Raw genomic sequence first — 21,925 nt, forward strand, 5'->3', positions numbered from 1 at the left:
TCCAGAATAAACGGACCACGCCTTCTCTGTTCTCTGATGCTCAGGGAGTGATGGTGTGAAGCAACAGCTCCCCTTCCTTCTGAAATGTCATGGATTTTCTTTGATTTTTAGTAACAAAGGCGAGAAAACCCCATATTCTGTAAAATTTTAAGAAATTCCTTTAGAATTTTTTTTTAATTTTTATTTTTACTTTATTTTACTTTACAATACTGTATTGGTTTTGCCATACATTGACATGAATCCACCATGGGTGTATATGCGTTCCCAAACATGAACCCCCCCCCCCCCACCTCCCTCCCCATAACATCTCTCTGGGTCATCCTCATGCACCGGCCCCAAGCATCCTGTATCCTGCATCGGACATAGACTGGTGATTCATTTCTTACCTGATAGTATACATGTTTCAATGCCATTCTCCCAAATCTTCCCACCCTCTCCCTCTCCCTCAGAGTCCAAAAGTCCGCTCTACACATCTGTGTCTCTTTTGCTGTCTTGAATACAGGGTCATCATTACCATCTTTCTAAATTCCATATATATGTGTTAGTATACTGTATTGGTGTTATTCTTTCTGGCTTACTTCACTCTGTATAATCAGCTCCAGTTCCATCCATCTCATTAGAACTGATTCAAATGAATTATTTTTAATGGCTGAGTAATACTCCACTGTGTATATGTACCACAGCTTTCTTATCCATTCATCTGCCTTTAGAATTTTTAATGAATGATGTGTTTTAAGTGACTTGCCATTTGTCATTTAGGGACTTGACGTTTTGTGAGTGACAGTGCCTGACATTTGGTTAATACTTATATTTTCTAGGATGAGAGCAATTAGGCCAACAGGGTTAAAAGGAAAGTACCTAATTTAAAGATATTTATCTTCTTAAAGGAAATGCAAATGACTTTCGCTGTCAGTTTAGGGGCTATGAAGTAATGGGCCTATTCATTTAGAAACAAAATGACTTTATTTCACTTATCCTTGAAGAATTTACAGATTCTCCCAGTTTTTTTTTTAATGTTTCAGATTTTTAATGTGACTTTAAATTTGTTCTTTTCACATTGTGTAAATTTAAGGTGTGCTGAGTGTTACTTTGGTAGACTGGTGTATCATAGTACGGTTGCCATTTTAACAATCTTCAGCATATCACATACTTATACTATAATATTATTGTCTATATTCAGTATACTGTACTTTAGACCTCTGTGGCTTTTTAGTGCTTGCGACAAGTCTGTGCCTGGAACACCATCAGTCTTATCCCCTGTGCTCCCACTTCTTGGTAACCACCATTCTCTTCCTTTTTTAAACAGGTTTGACTTTTTAGATTCCACGTATTACACAGTACTTGTCCTTCTCTGACTTATCTTCCTTCCAATTCTTCCAAATTCAATACATGAACATAAGACAACTCCAACTGGAATACCAACAGTGTACTTTTTAGAAAATTCAACAAGTAATTTTAATTTTCACACAGAAGAAGAAATGCCTGAAAATAACAAAAGAAATACAAAAATGGTGGCTGGGGAAGAAATCGGAGGTGGAGGGGGAGAGTTCACATTACAATCAAAGCCAAGGAATCAAGTCAATATTTTATTCATATAGGAGTTGAGAAGATGGAAGACAAGAAGAGAGGCAAAAATTCTCACAGAAATCATAGGGAATATGAAAATTCACCATATGGTAACTGCTGTTTCAGTTCAGCAGGAGATGATCACCTACTTAGTAAATGGTCTGGCGCAAAGGCTGTCTTAAGCATACTCCAATGTGTCTCTGTTCTGACTCCAGACCCTTTTAGCTAAAGACCTGCTCCAGCTTTCTCAGGGGTCCTCTGGGTGAGGACGAGATGACACTCGGAGTTGCAGGACTCTCCGAGGCCCGTAGGCTGCTCCTGAGGACGTTCACATGGTCTGCTTCTTTCTTTGCAACTTCCCTTTCTTTCTTCCTTCCTCCTTCCATTCTACACCCCCAAACACCTGGCTGGGGAACCTGCTTACACGCCCAGACACCCCTCACTTTCTCCTCTCTCTTAAGGGAGAAGGGAAGGGGTTGCAGGTCAGACAGAGGCTGAGCTGGAAGTCTCTGCTCTCCATGCAGGAGGGTGGGCATCAGAAGGGTGGTTTCAGGTGTGTGACCTCCCTTGTCCAAGCCTCCCTGGGAAGAGCTCCTCTGCTATCCAAGTCCACTTGGACCCCTGGGGGGTTGTGTGTCCTGCAGCCAGGTCTATGCCCCATTTCCTGAGCAGACCTGGCCCCTGGATATGCCTGCCCTGCTCCGCTCCTTCCCATGGGGCCCCTTTGCTGCGGGTGATGGCCTCTTTCAAGAGCGAATCAAGAGCAGCTCCTTGTGGCCCTCCCCCGTTTCTAATTGCCCTCTCCTCCCCAGCCCAGAGCCTGGCCTGCCCCTCTGGCACAGGGTTTTAAAAGCCATCGTGCCTGCCCTCTTAAAGGGCAAGGACACAGCCCAAGAGAGGCAGAGTTGCCTGGTCCACGTTCCACGCTGATCTGCTGCATCAAGTTTTAAGCCGAGACTCCAGTGGCCCGGATGCTGCCGGGTTCCACGGCAGAAGGGAGCACAGGCCCGCCTCAGGAGGCTTGGCTTCTCTCAGAGTTCTGTTTCAGAGAGGGAACGCCAGCGACACGCAAGGAATGGCTGGGGGTGCAGAGCAGGAGGGCCCCTGTGTTCTGGAAGGTGTGATGAAGGACCTGAGAACTCAGGAGCCCACCCACCTCCTCTTGCCTGACCAGAGGCTTCCCTGGAGACAGGAGGGGCCAGGGACCCCTGGGATGGAGTGGGCAAGTGAGGAGCCTGGGAGCCAGACACTGGCCAAGGGAGGCAGGCAGGAAGCCACGGAGGCCTGTGCCTCAGATGGGCGCGCTGGGCGGGAGCTGGCGTCCAGCTTGCTCGGGCTCCTTCAGGATGTGGCAAAGGCCCCGCAGCCAGGCCTGGTCCCCACACCCCTCCTCGGCGCCAGGCCGCCAGAGGCCCCAGCTCTCACGGGGCGCAGCGTGGGGCTGGGGGGCGGCCGGGGGGCTGTAGGCGCGGCCCTCGTGCTCCCACAGGACCCCTTCGACCTGCCGCATGAGCTCCCTCAGCTGGGCCTCCTGCTCGGCTCCATCCCCCTTGTTGTTGAAGCCGCAGTGTCGCCTTGAGCAGACCACGTCCAGCTTGGCCAGCGCCCAGTTGTCGGTCTCCTGCAGGTACGTCCCCAGCGAGCCGCCGTCCAGGTCCTCGTTCCGCGTGAACACCAGGACGGTGCGGGCCAGGACGCCGGCCCCGAACACCTCCTCGAGGCGCCTGGCCACCCGCTGGTCCTCCTCGGTGAAGCGGCCGAGCTGTGTCACCAGGAGCACCGCGTGCGGCCCCGGTGGGGAGCGGGCGCCCTGAGCGGTCCCCTGGGGCGCCGCCCAGCGAGACAGGATGTCGGGGGTGTCGATGACCTGCAGCTCCCTCCCCGCCCACGCGCGGCGCCCCTCCTGGAAGGCCTGGGTCACCGGGCGAGTGCTGAGCTTGGACTCGAACACTCTCCTCCCGAGGATGCTGTTTCCCGTGGCGCTTTTCCCGCTCCCGGATTTTCCCACCAGGATGAGCCTCAGTGTCTGCGGGGTCCCTTCATTCCCCCGCAGCCCTGGAAGCATCAAGAGAAGGTGGGGCCTGTGGTTAGAGCCCGTCCCCCACTTTAGCCTCCCCGGGGCCAGACGGTCCTGGTGCGGGCAGGACAAAGGAAGCCCAGCGTCTGCATCTGAGATATGCTCTAGGTTCACAGGCTTTCCTTCCTTTTCTTTTTTCTGAATTTTTTTGGGGGGGAAATAAGGTAGAAAATACATAACCTAAAATGTACTGTTTGCACCATATTTAGGTGTAGCCTTCCATACATTCACATTGCTGGGCAGTCATCACTTGAGCATCTCAAGAACTCTCCATCTTCCCGAATGACACCCTGTCCCCATTAAACACTAACTCCCCATTCTTCCTCCCCACCACCTGATGTCCACTGCTCTTTCTGTCTCCATGTGTTTGACTGTTCTAAGGACCTCACATTACTGGAATCAGGCAATTTTTTCCCTGTTGTGTCTGGCTTATTCACTTTGCATAATATGTTCAAGCTTCATTCATGTTGGAGCAAGTGTCAGAATTGCCTTCCTTTTTAAGGCTGAATAATATTCCTTTGACTGTGTGGATCACAATAAACTGTGGAAAATTCTGAGAGAGTTGGGAATACCAGACCACCTGACCTGCCTCTTGAGAAATCTGTATGCAGGCCAGGAAGCAACAGTTAGAACTGGACATGGAACAACAGACTGGTTCCAAATAGGAAAAGGAGTACGTCAAGGATGTATATTGTCACCCTGCTTATTTAACTTCTATGCAGAGTACATCATGAGAAATGCTGGACTGGAAGAAACACAAGCTGGAATCAAGATTACCGGGAGAAATATCAATAACCTCAGATATGCAGATGACACCACCCTTATGGCAGAAATTGAAGAGGAACTAAAAAGCCTCTTGATGAAAGTGAAAGTGGAGAGTGAAAAAGTTGGCTTAAAGCTCAACATTCAGAAAACGAAGGTCGTGGCATCCAGTCCCATCACTTCATGGGAAATAGATGGGGAAACAGTGGAAACAGTGTCAGACTTTATTTGGGGGGGCTCTAAAATCACCACAGATGGTGACTGCAGCCATGAAATTAAAAGACGTTTACTCCTTGGAAGAAAAGTTATGACCAACCTAGATAGCATATTGAAAAGCAGAGACATTACTTTGCCAACTAAGGTCCATCTAGTCAAGGCTATGGTTTTTCCAGTGGTCATGTATGGATGTGAGAGTTGGACTGTGAAGAAGGCTGAGCACCGAAGAATTGATGCTTTTGAAGTGTGGTGTTGGAGAAGACTCTAGAGAGTCCCTTGGACTGCAAGGAGATCCAACCAGTCCATTCTGGAGATCAGCCCTGGGATTTCTTTGGAAGGAATGATGCTAAAGCTGAAACTCCAGTACTTTGGCCACCTGATGCAAAGAGTTGACTCATTGGAAAAGACTCTGATGCTGGGAAGGACTGGGGGCAGGAGGAGAAGGGGACGACAGAGGATGAGATGGCTGGATGGCATCACTGACTCGATGGACGTGAGTCAGTGAAGTCCGGGAGTTGGTGATGGACAGGGAGGCCTGGCGTGCTACGATTCATGGGGTCACAAAGAGTCGGACACGACTGAGCGACTGAACTGAACTGAACAGAATATTCCACTGTAGGCGTAGGTGTACATATGATTCCATATTCAGAAATATATGGAGTTGGGGGGGGTTGTTTCCACTTTTTGCTATTGTGAATAATGCAGCTATGTACCTCAGCACACTTATATTCAATATCTGTTTCAACTGTATGGGGTATATTCCCCAGAAGTGGAATTGTGGGATCATATGGTAGAATGCCATGTTTCATGCTGCTGTTTTGAAACTTCTTCTCGGACCACCTGTTCCCACCAGGTGGGATCATCCCCTCATGAACTGGGAGACTGAGCTTCCTTGAGCACCTCTGGTTGGAGACCCTTTCCAGGAAGATGGTGAAGTTGGAAGCACACAGCCTCTGTGTCTGTCATCTCCCTGCCGTGATGGAACACTCCACATTACCTTCACTTTTCCCAACAAGGAATGTTGTGAGGGTGGGGGCCTTTCAGCCAGACCCCCAGCTCCACAGCACAGCTCACACTGGGGTCACAGTCCTAAGCTCCACCAGTGAAGTTTGAGCTGGATTTTCTCACCCAGGAGAATATCAGAACTATCAGCTGCAAGTAGGTGTTTCATGCCCATCTAATACTGAGGACCCCAAGTCCAGATTTTAGAAATGACCCTGGCTGGAGGGCATGAAGGGAATTCCCTTCTCCTGGCCTTGCAGGTCCCAGGACCCACAGCACATAGAGAAGCACCAAACCCTAGCTAGTTTCCAGTCTGTTCCCAGGGAAGACACTGCTGTGTCTCAGTGCAGAGCCCTCAGCCTCTTGAGGCCAGGACTGGCACCGTCTTCTTCCAGCTCTCCCCAGCAGGGGTGTGTTTCTCCTGCCTTTCTGCCTTGATGGGCTGTCCCACCCACCAACTCCAACTGTAAGATATCGTCTCCCTCCAGCTTCTGCAGGTGACCTGAGTGAATGCCTGGGAGTTCCACAGAAGCAAGGAAGGGCAACGTCCATCTGTACTCAAATGCAAAGCTGGAGGAAGACAGTGGTTCCCCATCTGGGCAAGCCTGGAGACACTCATGCCACACCTTTCGACTTAAAAGCAAAATACATTGAACACAGAAGGGAATTTTAAAGTAATACTTAACCCCAATTGCTGCAAAAAGGGTAAATCAGGTGTGAACACTGGGACTGTCGCTTTCCTATGCAGCTTAATATTATGGGTTTCTCCCAATGGTTCAGGCCACTGAAGTTCTTCTAATAAAAACATAGGTGCATGGAACTGCATAATAAATTGCCAATCAATTCCTTTGTCCAGGAAAGTGACGGATTTCCAGCATTCCTAAATTCCTAAGTTCTGTCTCCCCAGGTGAGATGGAAAGTTGAGCCCATGAAAGTGAAGCCCCTGACTCTGATGAAACAGCTTTTGTGGGGAGGGAGCCCCTTGGGAAGACAGAGCCCAGACCTGAGGGCCCTTGATTGCATCTTATGTGTTCACTAGTGCTTTGCAGCCCCCGTGGTCCTGAGAGTCTCACAGCAGAGCCAGCGCGACACCCACCAGGGGCCTGGGGCGAGCCATCTGTCACACCCACGAACACGTCCTTCCTGACACTCAGTGAAGGGGCAGTGGCTGTGGTCTGTCACCCCCTTTGACCCACGGCACCATCAGGGTGCCTTCCCTTCCGTCTGGCTGGGGTGAAGGGAGGCCCAACCCAAACGCCCAATGATGGCCACTGCGGTGGGCGAATCTCTGACAGGGGGGACTCCCGCTACCCCTCCCAACACATCACCTGCCCCTCAGGCCCTAGCCGCCCCCCCCCAAGTTCATGTCTGCTAGAAAGTTGTTTTACCTCCTGACCCGTCTGGAGAAGGATCCTGAGATGCACCTTTTTCAGGTTCCTCCAGGAAAAGGATTTCGAATTCTTCTTCCTCCATCTAGGAAAAAACAAAACGTGTCTTACTGATATTTCCTCTGAGCTTTCAGGGGCTCCTGACTTTTGCCTTTCTCTTGCCCATGGAAGCTGTTTGCATCGGTTCGTTGGCATGGGACTGGGTGAGGGGATGTCTGAGATATCCCCCTCTATCTCCTTTAAGGACCCTGTTTCCGCCTTCCTGCCCCTGCACTTGTTCTCCACTTGGGGAACAGGGGGATTCTGTGATGCGGAGAAATGACCAGAGACGCGTCATGACAGACACTGTCCTGGAAGCAGTGGCCAGTGTGCCGGGTGACATGAGCAGGACATTGCTGGAGAGGCTGATGAGGGGCTCATGGGGCCAGAACGATCTGTGGCATGAGCCTGGCAGTGAGGGCCACAGAGGCCGAGCACTGGGTGGTGAGGAGGGCAGCAGACATGCACAGGCTCCCTCTCCACGTGGGGTGCAGTCCTGCCGGGAGGCCAGGGTCCTCAGCACTCAGCTCCAGGCCACCGACTCGGGTGGTCACGCTGCCGGGGCCTCCATGTCCCTGGAGATGTGGATGCTGAGTCCAAACTAAACATTCCTGAGATCCTGTCCCCCTGGAAGATTCCAGGACATTTTACGATGTTTTCTAGAGCAATTCCCAGTCCTCTTTGCCAAGGAGGGCATTGTCGCCCACCAGGAGCTCCTGTCATCCACTCTCAAGCCCAGAGAGCAGTCTGCCCAGCCCCCGGCCACCTCACCCCAGACCCTGCCCTACGGGGCATCACCACACGTGGGCCACGTGCCAGTGTTTGTCTCCAACATGGAGCAGATCTGTCACCTTGTGAGGTTTCTCAGGAGAAAAGTGAGACTCACAGAGTGTCCTGCCCAAGGTTAAGCGGGGAGTGCCAGGCAGAGCCCAAAGGCTGCAAGGTCCCCCTGATTCCCCTGGCTCCTCCCATTGCTCCTGAAACAGGTGCACACACACAGATACTCTCACAAACACACACTCACAAACATACAAACAAAAGATACACACAAACACAACACATACACTACTTTCACACATACACGTAAAAAAGTACAAACATAGCACACACGTACAACACATGAACACTCATTTACTCACAAACATATGAACATACATACACAGCACACAAACACCAACATAAGACACAGAGACACATAAGACACACACATATATTCACAACAACCCATACACAGAAACACAACACACACCATTCATGCATATGCTCACAAACATACAAACACATGTATAAACATACATACAACACATACAAACATAACACATGGAAAACACATTCATCTATACACAAATAGACACAAGCAACACAGAGATACACACCAACATAACACACACACATATACATACAAACACATATACACACAAACATACTATGCACAGCATCCCCACAACGCACTCTCAAGCAAAATACACACACAAACACAGACTCACACACAGGCAGGGTCACCACGGCCTTGGACTTACCGCCCTGCTATCCGTGGGGCAGGAGGAATGCCCATGTCTTGCGTCTCCTGGGGCCGTGTGCTCTCCTGAACTCTCCGTGTCTCCTTTGAGAGCTAACACACTGCAGGCTGAATGGAGGAGATCAGAGACAGTGCCCAAAAGTACACACACGTAGAGGACATGGCGGATATTTTTTCAGTAATACGTGATCCGGAAGCTCAGCTCAAGAACTGCGCTTGAGAGTGCAGCCGTCAGCCCTGAGAAGAGGAAAGAGGAAGTGGGCGGAGCTCTCCAGCAAGGGCCCCCAGGCCGAAAGCTCTTCAGGCTGCACCTGTCTGCAGCCTTGGTGGCTATCTCCTCCAGTGTTCTCACCTGGAAAACCCCGTTGACAGAGGAGCCTGGCAGGCTGCAGTCCATGGGGTCGCAGAGAGTGGGACACGACTGAGTGACTTCACTGGTAACATCAACAGGGGAAACAGGAACACGAATGTTGTTATTACTTTTATCCTGAATTAGGACAAGTGGAACTCAGAGGCTTAAACCAAAGCAGCAGATCTTTCAGAAAACGTGCTGCCAGCAGAGTGCTTTTTTCCTGATTTCCTCCCTTTTTGAGAATTCCCCTTCCTGCAGACGTCCTCTGTCTTCTCCATCATGATGCATACTCCCTGACTCTCTTCCTCCCCCAGCTCCTCCTTCAGCCGCTCCATTGGCTCCAGGGTCACCAGTTTGCTGACCCTAGATCTTGAGACTCGTCACCTCCATAATCCCATGAGCCTCACCGGTCAATGCTTTACAATAAGTGTCTCTCTATACTTGGGTATATCCACACACATTCTGTGCCTGAACATTCCAAGATCTGTGTCACATCAGAGTCTGGGTCTAAGGTTTGCTTTCTGTGTTTTCTCCTGCCTTTAGCACATCCTGTAATGTTGCTGAAAGTCAGACATGATAATATCAGATACGAGGAATTAAGGTGAATAGGCCTGTGGTGTGAAATTTTATGTTGACCTGGCTGGGAGCTGGGCTGTGTTTAACGTTTGCTGGAGCTTCATTCTCCTCTGGTGCCCTTGTTTGTCTCCCCAGTTGTCTGTGGGTTTCCCTAAAACCCCTTCTTAAATAGAACTTGTATCTTGCTGTTCACTCGTCTTTATTCACTATTTTCATCCTGTGTCCTGTGATGTGGGGAGGAGTGAGGAGGGAAGCATTACTTGGGGATTGAGTCTTACTCTCTCAGTGGGTCTGTGTTCCTAGGCTGTGGGCATCACAATTTTTCTTTTCTTTTTTTGCTTTTCCTCCTCTTCTCCCCCTTTAGGTGATACTGGCCAAGTATTAGTCACTTCTGACTTTTTCCTCTTTGTTTTCTCAGAGGATCTTTCTTTTATTTGATGCTTGGACCTTGAAGAACTTTTTCAGTTACTTGAATGCCACATTCCCATCTTTATTCTCTGGAACTGCTTTTAAGAGCTGAAACCAAAATATTTCTCAGGGAGTGTACTCTATTAATAAAAAGATTTCAATAAATATTTTGGAGGTTTAAGGATGTATGGAGGATTCAAATGTTCAATATTAACACTTTTAATTTTTTTTTCTAGAGGAAATATATACTGTAAACAATATTTCTTCTAGACAAACTGCATGTATAAAATGTAAAGGTGGATGTGAAATTATCATTATTTGTAGACAATTTGTTTATAAGTCTGGGGAAAATTAACAAAGTAAGCTGATAAACTATTATGAACAATAGGAGAATTTAGTAAACTGATGGATGCAAAAGTAAATAAAAACCATAAAAATTGTCTACCATGCAAACAACTGTCAATTAGATCTGACGTGATTTTTAAAGCAACAACAACAATAAAAATAAAAAAATAAAAAGTATGAGAATAAACTTTCAAATTGCATAAAAATCTAATGAAGAAATCTCTGAGAAACTTTCAAGGATGTGAAGCAAACAGAACTTTCCCATGCTTAGTGAAAATGTGTATTAGTAGAACCACTTTGGGAAATGCTCTGTAGTATCTCAGAAACCTGAATATTACACATAGTCAACCTTCCCCATTCTACCCCAAGGTGCAAAGCAACAGAAATGTGTGCTTGCCAACAAAAGGTAATATACACAATATTTATAGCAAGATATCCAGAATAGCAAACCACTGGACATAGTATCAATCCTCTCACCACAAAAAACAGAAAGAAAGAAAAATGGTAACTATGTGAGGTGATAGATATGTTAATTGGCTTGATTGTGGTGACTATTTCACAAACTATGTATCAAATCATCAGGTTGTATGTACCTTAAACATATATAATTATAATTTGTTATTTATACCTCCAATAACGCTGGCTTAAAGCTAAAAAAAATTTTTTTTTAAATTTTTTAACTAATATCATGGCATCCAGCTGCATTACTTCATGGCAAATAGAAGGGGAAAAGGTGGAAGTAATGACAGATTTCCTCTTCTTGGGCTCTAAAATCACTGCTGATGGTGACTGCAGCCATGAAATCAGAAAACCATTGCTTCTTGGCAGGAAAGCTATGACAAACCCAGAGAGTGTGTTGAAAAGCAGAGACATTACTCTGCCGACAAAAGTCCATATAGTCAGGGCTATGCTCTTCCCAGTGGTCACATACGGTTATAAAAGCTGGACCGTAAAGAAGGCAGAGTGCCAAAGCATTGATGCCTTTGAACTGTGGTGCTGGAGAAGACTCCTGAAAGTCCCTTAGACAGCAAGGAGATCAAACAAGTCAATCAACCCTGAATACTTGTTGAAACGACTGATGCTGAAGCTGAAGCTCCAGAATTTTGGTCATCTGGTGCAAACATCAGACTCATTGAAAAATTCTCTGATACTGGGAAAGATTGAAGGCAGGAGGAGAAGAGAGTGTCAGAGGATGAGATGGCTGGATGGCATCACTGATTCAATGGACATGAATTTGGGCAAACTCTGGAGATGATGAGGGACAGGGAGGCCTAGTGTGCTGCAGTCCATGGGATTGTAAAGTGTTGCACAAGACTGGGTGACTGAACAACCACAAAGCCAGGAGAATAAAGTAGCTGATCCAAATTAATGGGGTTATCTAAATTATATCTTTATATTATAAATTATGGGGCTTCCCCAGGGGCTCAGTGGTAAAGAATCCCCCTGCCAGTGGAGGAGACACAAGAAACGCAGGCTCAATACCTGGGTTGGGAAGATCCCCTGGAGAAGGAAATGGCAACCCACTCCAGTGTTCTTGCCTGGAGAATCCAATGGACAGAGGAGCCTGGCAGGCTACAGTCCACAGGGTAGCAAAGAGTTGGATATGACTGAGAACACACACATTATAAATTATATATAGTGGGTTTTATTCATACAATGGAATAGTACATAGCAATGAAACTGCATGATTTTTTGCTACATATAACAACGTGGATGCATCTCAAAACATAATGGTAAGAAAAAAGAAAAGGCAGATACAACAGAATACCTACTGAAAGATTTCATTTGTAAAAGGTACAAGAACAGCTAAAGCTAATCTATGCTATCACAAGTTCAGTGAGAGGTCACCCCTAGAATGTATAACTGGGGCCTTTAATTTGCCAGCAACATTCCGTGTCTTGAATTGTGTGCTTGTTACTTGGGTATGTTCCATTTATGACAACTGAAAATTCAGTGACCTGTAAACTTATATGAGCCTTTTCCTCTATTAACACCATACTTCACACACACACACACACACACACACACACACACACACACACACAATCAAAACTGAAAACAAACAAAAAAGAAAGTAACTAATGAACACACACACACACAAAGTGCATGGACCAAAAAATGCAACATGCCTGAAAAAAAAAAAAAATCATGAAACTCCCCATACACCTTCCTAGGTATACTAATGCATTTAATTCAATGCTGATTTTTTTAAGGCCTCTGTAACTTTGGTTTCGTATACTAGATAGGGGCATTGGTTCTGAAGTATGAAAGTACACTTGTAAGGATAGCCAGCTTCCAGAAGGACTAAAATAATCTCAAAGGATGCAGCCACCAGAAAATGCCCCGAGCCCTACTTTCCACCACAGAGTCCACAACAGGGTCCGCAGGATGCTAAGTTGGGCCCTGCCTCCCCAATTCTTCCCTGCTTTCCGCTCAACTAGGGAAGATCACACCGTGTGCTTGGACAGGTGTCACTGCCTGAGTTCACCAGGAGCAGATTCTGAGATTAAAATGCTGCAGGCGTGAACTTTCTTTAGGAGAACTCTTGGGATGGAAACCTGTGAGACCCTGAAGGACGTAGGACGGGGCGGAAGGAGACGCTGGGCTGTGATGAGTCACAGCAAGGCCGCAGCTGCATCACCTGGCACTGGAGCTGGGGGCGGGGGGCGGGGGGGGGGGGGGGCAAGGCAGACTCGTCCCAAACTGGTGTCCTTGTGCCTCTGCAGAGACCAGTCCTAAAATGTAAGTGCCCTGGGAGTGGTGGGGGGGACCATCTCAGAAGAGAGGAATCTCTTCAGCTGAGAATAATCCTGAGGGGATGCCTTAAGGGGATGCCTATGGGATGGCATCACCCTGACCCATGAGAAAAAGACCCAGATTGCCCCACAGTCAGTCTCTCCCATCAGGGAGCTTCCACAAGCCTCCTATCCTCATCCATCAGAGGGGAGACAGAATGAAAAGCACAATCACAGAAAACTAACCAAACTCATCACATTAATCACAGCCTTGTCTAATTCAATGAAACTATGAGCCATGCCATGCAGGGCCACCCAAGAAGGCCTGGTCATGTTGGAGAGTTCTGAAAAAACATGGTCCACTGGAGAACGGAATGGCAAACCACTTCAGTATTCTTGACTTGAGAATCCCATGAACAGTATGAAAAGGCAAAGAGTGACTGAACTGAACACTCCTGTCAGCAGGGAGACTGGGGGCTTCAGTTCTAAAACTGTGGTGGAGGTGGATCTCAGTGGCAGATCATAGCAGATACTATACTGAGCCAAATTTAGGCCATTTCACCATCTCCAAAAATGCAAATACCAGAGAGGGTGTGGAACAAAGGGACCCCTTCTACACTGTTGGTGGGAATGTAAATTGGTACAGCCACGATGGAAAACACTATGGAGGTTCTTTAAAAAAACTAGAAAAGGGATTGCCATATAATCCTGTAATCCCACTCCTGGACATATATCTGAAAAAGACAAAACCCAAATTTGAAAACATTCATGCATCCAGTGTTTATTGCAGCACTAGCTACAATAACAAAGACATGTAAGTAACCTAAATGTTCATTATATACATATACACACACACACGCACACACATATAATGGACTGCTGGCCATAAAAAAGAATAACATAATGTCATTTGCAGGAACGTGGATGGAGCTAGAGGTTATCATAGTAAGTGAAGTAAGTCAGAGAAAGAAAAATATTTTATAATATCACTTACATGTGGACTCTAAAATACAAATGAACTTATATGCAAAACAGAAATAGACTCACAGACATATAAAACAGAGTTACCAGAGGGGATGGTGGGGAGGGATAAATTAGGGGTTTGAGATTAGCAGATACAAACTACTGTATATAAAATAGATAAACAAGGACCTACTGTATTGCACAGGGAGCTATATACAATAGCTTAACCTATAATGGTTATTATATATAATCTTAACCTATATATAACCATATATATATATATAAAGTGAAAGCGTTAGTCACTCAGTCATGTCTGACTTTTTGCAACCCCATGAACTGTAGCCCACTAGGCTCCGCTGTTCATGGGATTTTCCAGGCAAAAATACTGGAGTGGGTTGCCATGCCTTGTTCCAGGGGATCTTCCCAATCCACAGATCAAACCTGGGTCTCCTGTATATGCAGGCAGACTCTTTACTGTCTGAGCCACCAGGGAAGCCCTATATATATCAATTTCTTGTACACCTGAAACAAAACATTATGAAGCAAGTTTAGTTGTCCTTTTGAAAATTAGGGCCACTTCAATGGGTTTTCTGAAGCCAACACTATAATCCAAAGCAATGATTCAGATTTTGGAATCTTGGTAGTTCAGTAGGTACATGGAAGTAAAGGTCCCTGCGAGGCAACACCGAAGCACCAATCACATTACTGGGAAATGCTTTCTTTTTCTATTTGACTACCTCTTCATCACCCCACCCAACCTCAGCTTCCTGTGGTCAGAGACTGCAGAGGGAATGAACACACTTTTCTTCAAATTAAAGCAAATACCGGTTCTGGTAGCTTTCCTGGAGAGGAGCTGAGATCTCACCAGTTCTGCAAGAGAAGGTGAGACCGGCCAAGACGAGGGCAACGGAGCTTGTGAGAGGGCTATGGGAGGGGGCTACAGGAGGGGGCAGAGGGAAGAGGAATAGATGGGGGCCCACATGGGAGTGGAAAGGTTATAGGAGGGGAAGCTGAGGGATTTATTCACGTGATGTCCACACATCTCATATTTAACCAGACAGGTGTTTGGTTTTTTGTTTTGTTTTGTTTTTTTTGCTTACAAAAGTTTTAGTTGTTCTCAAAAGTCTTTATGATATAATGTTAGGGATAAGTATCATGATATAAAATCATTAATGCGTTACCTTTGGAAAACAAGACATAACAAAAGGAGGGAAAGATGTTCATATGAAATAGCCTCTAATTTGGGAGTAGAACTATATATAATTTTTATTTATTCTCTTTGCAGACTGCTCTCTATTTCACTGAGTTTTCAAAAATGCACCCATATTTTAGTGATGAACATTTATCACAAAATGCACAAAAAGGTTAGTGTTTTTAGAACATTTACCACTTAAAACTTTTTTTTTTTTTTCCCTGCATGATATACACAAATTTCTGACTCTGGAGCAAGAGTGCACAAGCTACCCTCCATAGGCCGTATACAGCCTGCCACCTCTTTGTGAATAAAGTTACAGTGTAACAGAGCTACCTAATCCATTTACTAGTTTACTGTGATCTGGGGCCACTTTTGTGTTCCAACCAGAGTTGACTGGCTGTGACTACAAAGTCTAAAATATTGTATTTACTGCTGGTCCTTTTCAAGTTTGCCAACCCCTGTAGAAGAGTAACAAATGCAATCCTAATAAATGAATTCATACTGTGATGTCATTTTCTTTCTCTTGAAAATATGCCCGATTTCACATGTGTATTCTGGGAGCAAATGCAACTCAAAAGCAACAGGACAAGCTAGAGGTCATCCTTAGTTTGTAACATGCATGCATTCATATTCAGAGTCTGACCTTGGTCCTTGATAAGCTGATGATTTATTTATTCCAGAAAGATCTTCCAGGACTAAAAACTTATGCAAAATACCTAGTGGTTTCCTTTTAGACATTAGACAGTGAAAAAACTGCAGACATTTTTTAACCTCCTTTCTCCAACCTCTTACTATTTGTTATGTATTGTTATTATGTATTATGTATTATCTTTACATTTTCTAGGAATCGTAACATTCTGTTATGAAACCACTGTTTCTACTGTTTCTGTGTTGCTTGTAGAAAATTGTGATGCCAACCCAACCCTCCCATTATTTACTTTTTTCCTTGAGTAACTTAAGAATTCCTTCTTTGTGCTTGGAATGTGGTATGCCATATCAAATGAGAATTCACTGTTAAATATCTTACATCAACTTTCCAGAGAATGAAATGTAGTCTTCTTTTTCCTAAAGAGTTAGATTTTTGAGGGGGTTATATTTCCCATTTCAGAGAAACTACTGGATTATGCTTCCTAGGTTTCATTTATTGATTTGTTAACTTCAGCAACATCAATCCTTTTTAAGCAGGATTTGTTGTTGCTCCTACTCACATGTTAGTTGTTCTCTAACTGTTGAATCTTCTATTCTTTCAGATTTTCATTTGTTGTGTTTCTTACTAAAGCTTTCCTATTAATAAGACATTTACTTCTGAGTTATAACTTTTCTGACCTCTTTGCTTCTAACTCATTTATGGGTCCTAAAAGGATTACACTTTTTATCTTCACTTTGTTTCTTTCAGTCTGCATTTTCTTCTCATTCTTCATTCTAACAACTCCTCTTAGGAATTTTGTTTTTGGGTTTGTATTCTAATTATAGTGTTTCATAGTCTAAAGCACATGAGGGAATATTCTTTACATTGGGTTATGTTCTCCTGTGATTTGATTCCATTTTTATGTATCATATTCCTTTATGTGTAGAGAAATAGTGCACAAACATTTTTGTTTAACTTCTTCCTTTCTCATTTTTTCAGTGGTGTTTGCCCAGCTGATGCATTGGGTTGTTTGTTTGTTTTGTTTTGTTTTTGATAACTTTCTGTTTTCTAATTATATAGTATTGTGATCTGTTCCCCCTCTCAGTCCTATGGTCCTATATTCATTGCTATAACTACCGCATTACTCATAGTTTTAGTTTTTTTAACTTTATTTTATTATGATAAGAACACTTAAGATGAGCTCTAACCATAAAAGTCTGGAGGTGTCTCAAAAATGAAAAATAGAGATACTAAATGATCCTGCAATTTCACTTCTGGGCATTGATTCAAAAAACTGAAATCAGAATCTTGAAGAAACACTAGCATTTCCACATTTATTAGAGCACTATTCCCAATATTCAAGAGGTGGAAACAGCTTGAATATCCATCAACAGATGAGTGGATTAAAAAAATGCATACCATGGAATATTATTCAACCTTAAAAAAGGAAAATCATGCCATGTGAGACCATACAAATGAAATGTGAGAACAGTATGCTAACTGAAATGAGCCAGTCACAGAAAGACAGATACTGTGTGATTCCATTAATATACAAAATAGTCAAAGTCATAGAATCAGTGAGTGGAATGCTGGTTGCCAGAGGCTGTAACATAGGTAATATATTATATACTTACTCTTTTGTTCAGTGGGGCTGAGCTTGTCTTCATAGTGTACTTTTTAGCCAGTGTATGTTGTGATAATGTTACCTGGAAACCTGTTGTTTTCCTTCAATACAGGTTAGTGACCCCAAGGCAGACCTTCAGAACTGGAAAGCCATTTGGACAGCATTCCATTAAACCTACTCTAATTCTCTTTATTCACTGAAAAGAGAACCAAATACCAGAGAACTGGTGACTCTGCAAGACTCAAAGAGGTTGACAAGAGGTGAGAACCTTGCCTACTGACTTCTCATCTAGAGTCCCACACTTCACTAGAAGGTGGCTGCAAATGTTTTAGGATGCATAGAAATAGAAAGATTATTTTCTAAAAAATATAATCACAATATCAAAGGTAGCATAAATTTTTAATTTTATAAAATAGCCTTTAATTAGATTTCATGGATTATCTTATAATTTATTTATAGTTTAGTTTGTTTGCATCAGGATGCAAAAAAAAAAAAAAAAAAAGTCCAATAAAATGATCCAAGGTCATTTTATGCATTTCCTGCCTCAGATTTTAAATCAGTCATTTCTCCAAGAGATCCTGGTTTATTTGAGCAGAAACTGATCCTGAAGACTATAATCTGGGCTGGTCTGATTAGCTCATCCAAGGCATTCTTCTTTTCTATAGTTACACTATTTTTTATTGCAAACATTTATTTTTGGTTCTTAGGATTTCATATCTCTGCTTACATGGCCCATCTGTTCTTACATTGGAGCCCTAGAATATTCATCTTAGTTGTTTTGAATTCCTGGTCTAATTATTCCAAGATCCCTAGGTGGACAAATAAACCTTGCCTGCCATTTCAATAAGTAATGAATGTTGCCCACTATCAAGTTATCAGCATTTAAGCCCCAGACAGTGTGCCCTGAGGGGAATTTAGATTGTAGAAAAACAGGATACTGGCCCTAAATAGCTAAGATGCATATCAAAAGGAATGGTTTCAATGAGCCCAGACTCTTGCATCTTCCCATATGTAGAAAAGCACTATAATCATTAATTTGAGTGTCTGGTTTTTTGTGATTAGAAGTAATCTTTTGATGTTTGACCATACATTTTGTTTTCTTTTGTTTTGTTTTCAACAAAGATTCCTATATATCCTGTCTCCTCCACTACCTCTTTGGAACAGTTCTTCAGAGCCATCTGAGAGAGTGTCTCCCAAGCTATAGTCTTCAGTACTTCCTCAAATACAACATCATTCTCAACTTTTAGGTTGTGCATTTTTGTTCTGCCGACACCTGCCATGTCTAGTTCTGATGCTTGCTCTGTCTTTTCAAATTATGTTTTTTGCTCTTTAGTATGTCTGGTAATTTTTCTCATCAGCTGGACATGATGTCCTGGGTAAACAGAACTGCTGCTGTAAAGAAGACTTTAGTACTGTGCTGCTAGGGTGAGAGAGGGGACATAGTCTATCATCCCGCGAGCACATCTCTGTTCTAGTGAGCCTTTGCCTCTGGACTGGGAGCCTCACAAGCATTTTTCTCCCCCATCCCGGGTTCGAGCGTTTGAGTGGACTGGAGGTGGCTATTTCCCTTTTCCTATGTGAACGGCTTAGAACTGACTGTAGTAGTATATTTTTCTTCCTCTAAGTGAGTTAGGCTCTGATAAAACCCCAGCAGGTCAGGCTCTGGTTAACTGCTTTCCTCTGAGGGCAGGCTTTGTTGAAAAGAACAAGGTGCTTTGCCCTGTTTCGAAATGATTTATTTTCCCCTCCCCTGCAGGAAGCACCAGGGGATTTTTTGGATATTTACTATCACAACTTGGTGGGGCTCCCAGAAGTAAAACTCACAAAAGTGTGGGGTTGCTCTACGACAGGATCCTCCTGGAATTTTAAGTCCACGTTGACCATTGAGCAACTGGTCAATCGCAGTCTTGCTGCCCCAGCACTGGTGCCCACGCTGAGTCTCTGCTCTCCTGAGCCATGATGCCCTGTATTTGCCTGTCTGTTCTCCAGTCTTGGGGGCAGCACCTTGCCCAGTCTCCTCAAAGCAACCTCTGAAGTATTCGAGAAAAGTTGATTTTTCAGTCCATTCAACTTTCACTTATTCTTAGGATGGAGTGGTGACTTCCAAGCTTCTGACATGTAACCAGAAACTGAAAGTCAAATTTATCAATTGGATTCCATATTGTATCTGTATTTGGGGCTCAGTTTAGAAATTTTCCTCACTCTCATGTTTTGAAAAAAATTGTTTGCTTTCTTCCAATAGAATATAGTTTTTAACAAATACTTAATGAATTTGAGATACTTCTTGCGTTGGTATGAGGAATGAATCCAATTTTATGCTTTTTCAAATGGTTATTCAGCTATTTCAATTCTTCTCATTACAATATCCATCTTATCTCTACTGATATGGAATGTTGCCTTTATTATATACTGAATTTCCCTATGCAAATGAGCATTTGTAGAGATTTTCTGTTGTTCTGCACCACCACCCCCACACTGGCCTATTTGTGCACCAATACTCTAAGGGGCTCAATGATGTTATTTACAATCTGGCCTCTCCTTTTTTCTTTTTCTCATTCCTATAATCACTTTCTCTTCTGTTTGCATTGATGGATATCACAGAAACCATTGGAAAGTGAGGTGGAATGATTATAGTTTTAGTGAGAAAGTATTTCTTCATTAAGTAAGCTGCTGGCTTTCAGGATGAGTAGAGAAATAAATAAGAAAGTATGTGTCAATTCATATTTTATGAAATGTTTTTACTATGAAAGGCTAATAAGTATAGTAATTTTCCTCTTATCGAGCCTCCCCCCTCATTCTAGTGTTCCAGAGTAAATCCCACTTAGTTATGATATAACCCTTTTTAAAATGTTGTCAGATTCTGAGGATGTCCCTGGTGGTTCACACTCCCAATGTACGGGCCCCAGATTCATTTTGGTGAGGGAAATACATCTCACATATCACAGTTAAGAGTTCAACTGCAATAACTAAAGATCCTACAAGCTGCATTTTAAAAAGATGTCACAATGAAGATTGAAGATCCTTGTGCTGGTGTGGCCAAATAGATAAATAAATATTTAAAATAATTTTTTAAATGTCAGATTCTGTTTTCATTAATACTTTATTAGGATTTTTGTATTGATATTCATACATGAGATTCATCTATAGCTTTCTGTTTGATAAAACCTTTGTCAACTTTGTGGCTCAAAGTTACATTTACCTCTTAGAATTTTAAGGTTTACCTTATTTTCCTATATTCTGGAATAATTTAAGTAAAATTGGGATTCTCAGGAATCAAGTGCCCATGATTGCTAACGGTTTCATGGAATTCTCCTGTGAAACCATGTGAGAGCTGATGCTATCTTGCGAGGAGTTTTCCACTACTTTCTCTATTCTTCCTTCCATGAATCCTGTTCTACTTCAGTGTTATATCTCTGTTGTGTTTTTCAGTTGCTAAGTTGTGTCCAATTCTTTGTGACCTTGTGAACTGCAGTCTTCCAGGCCTCCTTGCCCTTCACTATCTCCCAGAGTTTGTTCAAACTCATGTCCACTGAGCTGGTGATGCCACCAACCATCTCATCCTCTGTCACCACCTTCTTGCCCTCAATCTTTCCCAGCATCAGGGTCTTTTCCAGTGAGTTGGCTCTTCACAAAAGGACGTCCAAAGTACTAGAGCATCAGCTTCAGCGTCAGTGGCCAAAGTATTGGAGCTTCAGCTTCAGTATTAGTCCTTCCAGTGAATATTCAGAGTTGATTTCCTTTAGGATTGACTGGTTAGAGCTCCTTGTTGGCCAAGGGACTCTCAAGAGTCTTCGCCATCACTACAGTTCGAAAGCATCAATTCTTCAGTGCTCAGCCTTACTTATGGTCCAGCTCTCACATCCATACATGACTACTGGAAAAACCATAGCTTTGACTATATAGACTTTTGTTGGCAAGGTGATGTCTCTGCTTTTTAATATGCTGTCTAGGTGTGTCATAGCTTTTCTTTCAAGGAGCAAATGTCTTTTAATTTTGTGACTTCAGTCAATATCCACAGTGATTTTAGAGCCCACCAAAATAAAATCTGGCACTGTTTCCACTTTTTCCCCATCTATTTGCCATGAAGTGACGGGACTTGGATGCCATGATCTTTGTTTTTAGAATACTGAGTTTTAAACCAGTTTTTCCACTCTCCTCTTTCACCCTCATCAAGAGGCTCTTTAGTTTATCTTCACTTTCTGTCATTAAAGTGGCATCATCTGCATATCTGAGGTTGTTAATGTTTCTCTCAGCAATCTTGATTCCAGCTTGTGATTCAGTCAGCCCAGCATTTCACATGATGGACTCTACAAAGAAGTTAAATAAATAGAGTGGCAATGTACAGCCTTGAGATACTCCTTTCCCAGTTTTGAACCAGTCCATTGTTCCATGTCTGATTCTAATTGTTGCCTCTTGACCAGTTAGAACCAGAAACGTGTAAGGTGGCCTTGTATTCCTATCTCTTTAAGAGTTTTCCAGTTTGTTGTGATCCACATTCAAAGGCTTTACTCTAGTCAATGAAGCAGCAGT

General features: G+C 43.8%; 2 protein-coding genes across 2 annotated transcripts in view; one reads left to right on the forward strand and one right to left on the reverse strand.

The window, feature by feature from the left end:
- The window catches only part of LOC128046576 (GTPase IMAP family member 8-like), an 85,924-nt gene that overhangs the window by 60,677 nt on the left and 3,322 nt on the right, over nucleotides 1-21,925 (forward strand). The gene's annotated exons all lie outside the window — the stretch shown is intronic.
- On the reverse strand, nucleotides 2,858-8,731 carry LOC128046577 (GTPase IMAP family member 6-like). Its single transcript, XM_052638709.1, is given in 4 exon segments — nucleotides 2,858-3,621; nucleotides 7,012-7,096; nucleotides 8,571-8,704; nucleotides 8,707-8,731. Coding segments are annotated over 4 exon segments (1,008 nt in total).

The sequence above is a fragment of the Budorcas taxicolor genome, chromosome 4 (assembly GCF_023091745.1).
Source record: "Budorcas taxicolor isolate Tak-1 chromosome 4, Takin1.1, whole genome shotgun sequence".
In the NCBI taxonomy this organism is placed as follows: Eukaryota; Metazoa; Chordata; class Mammalia; order Artiodactyla; family Bovidae; genus Budorcas; species Budorcas taxicolor.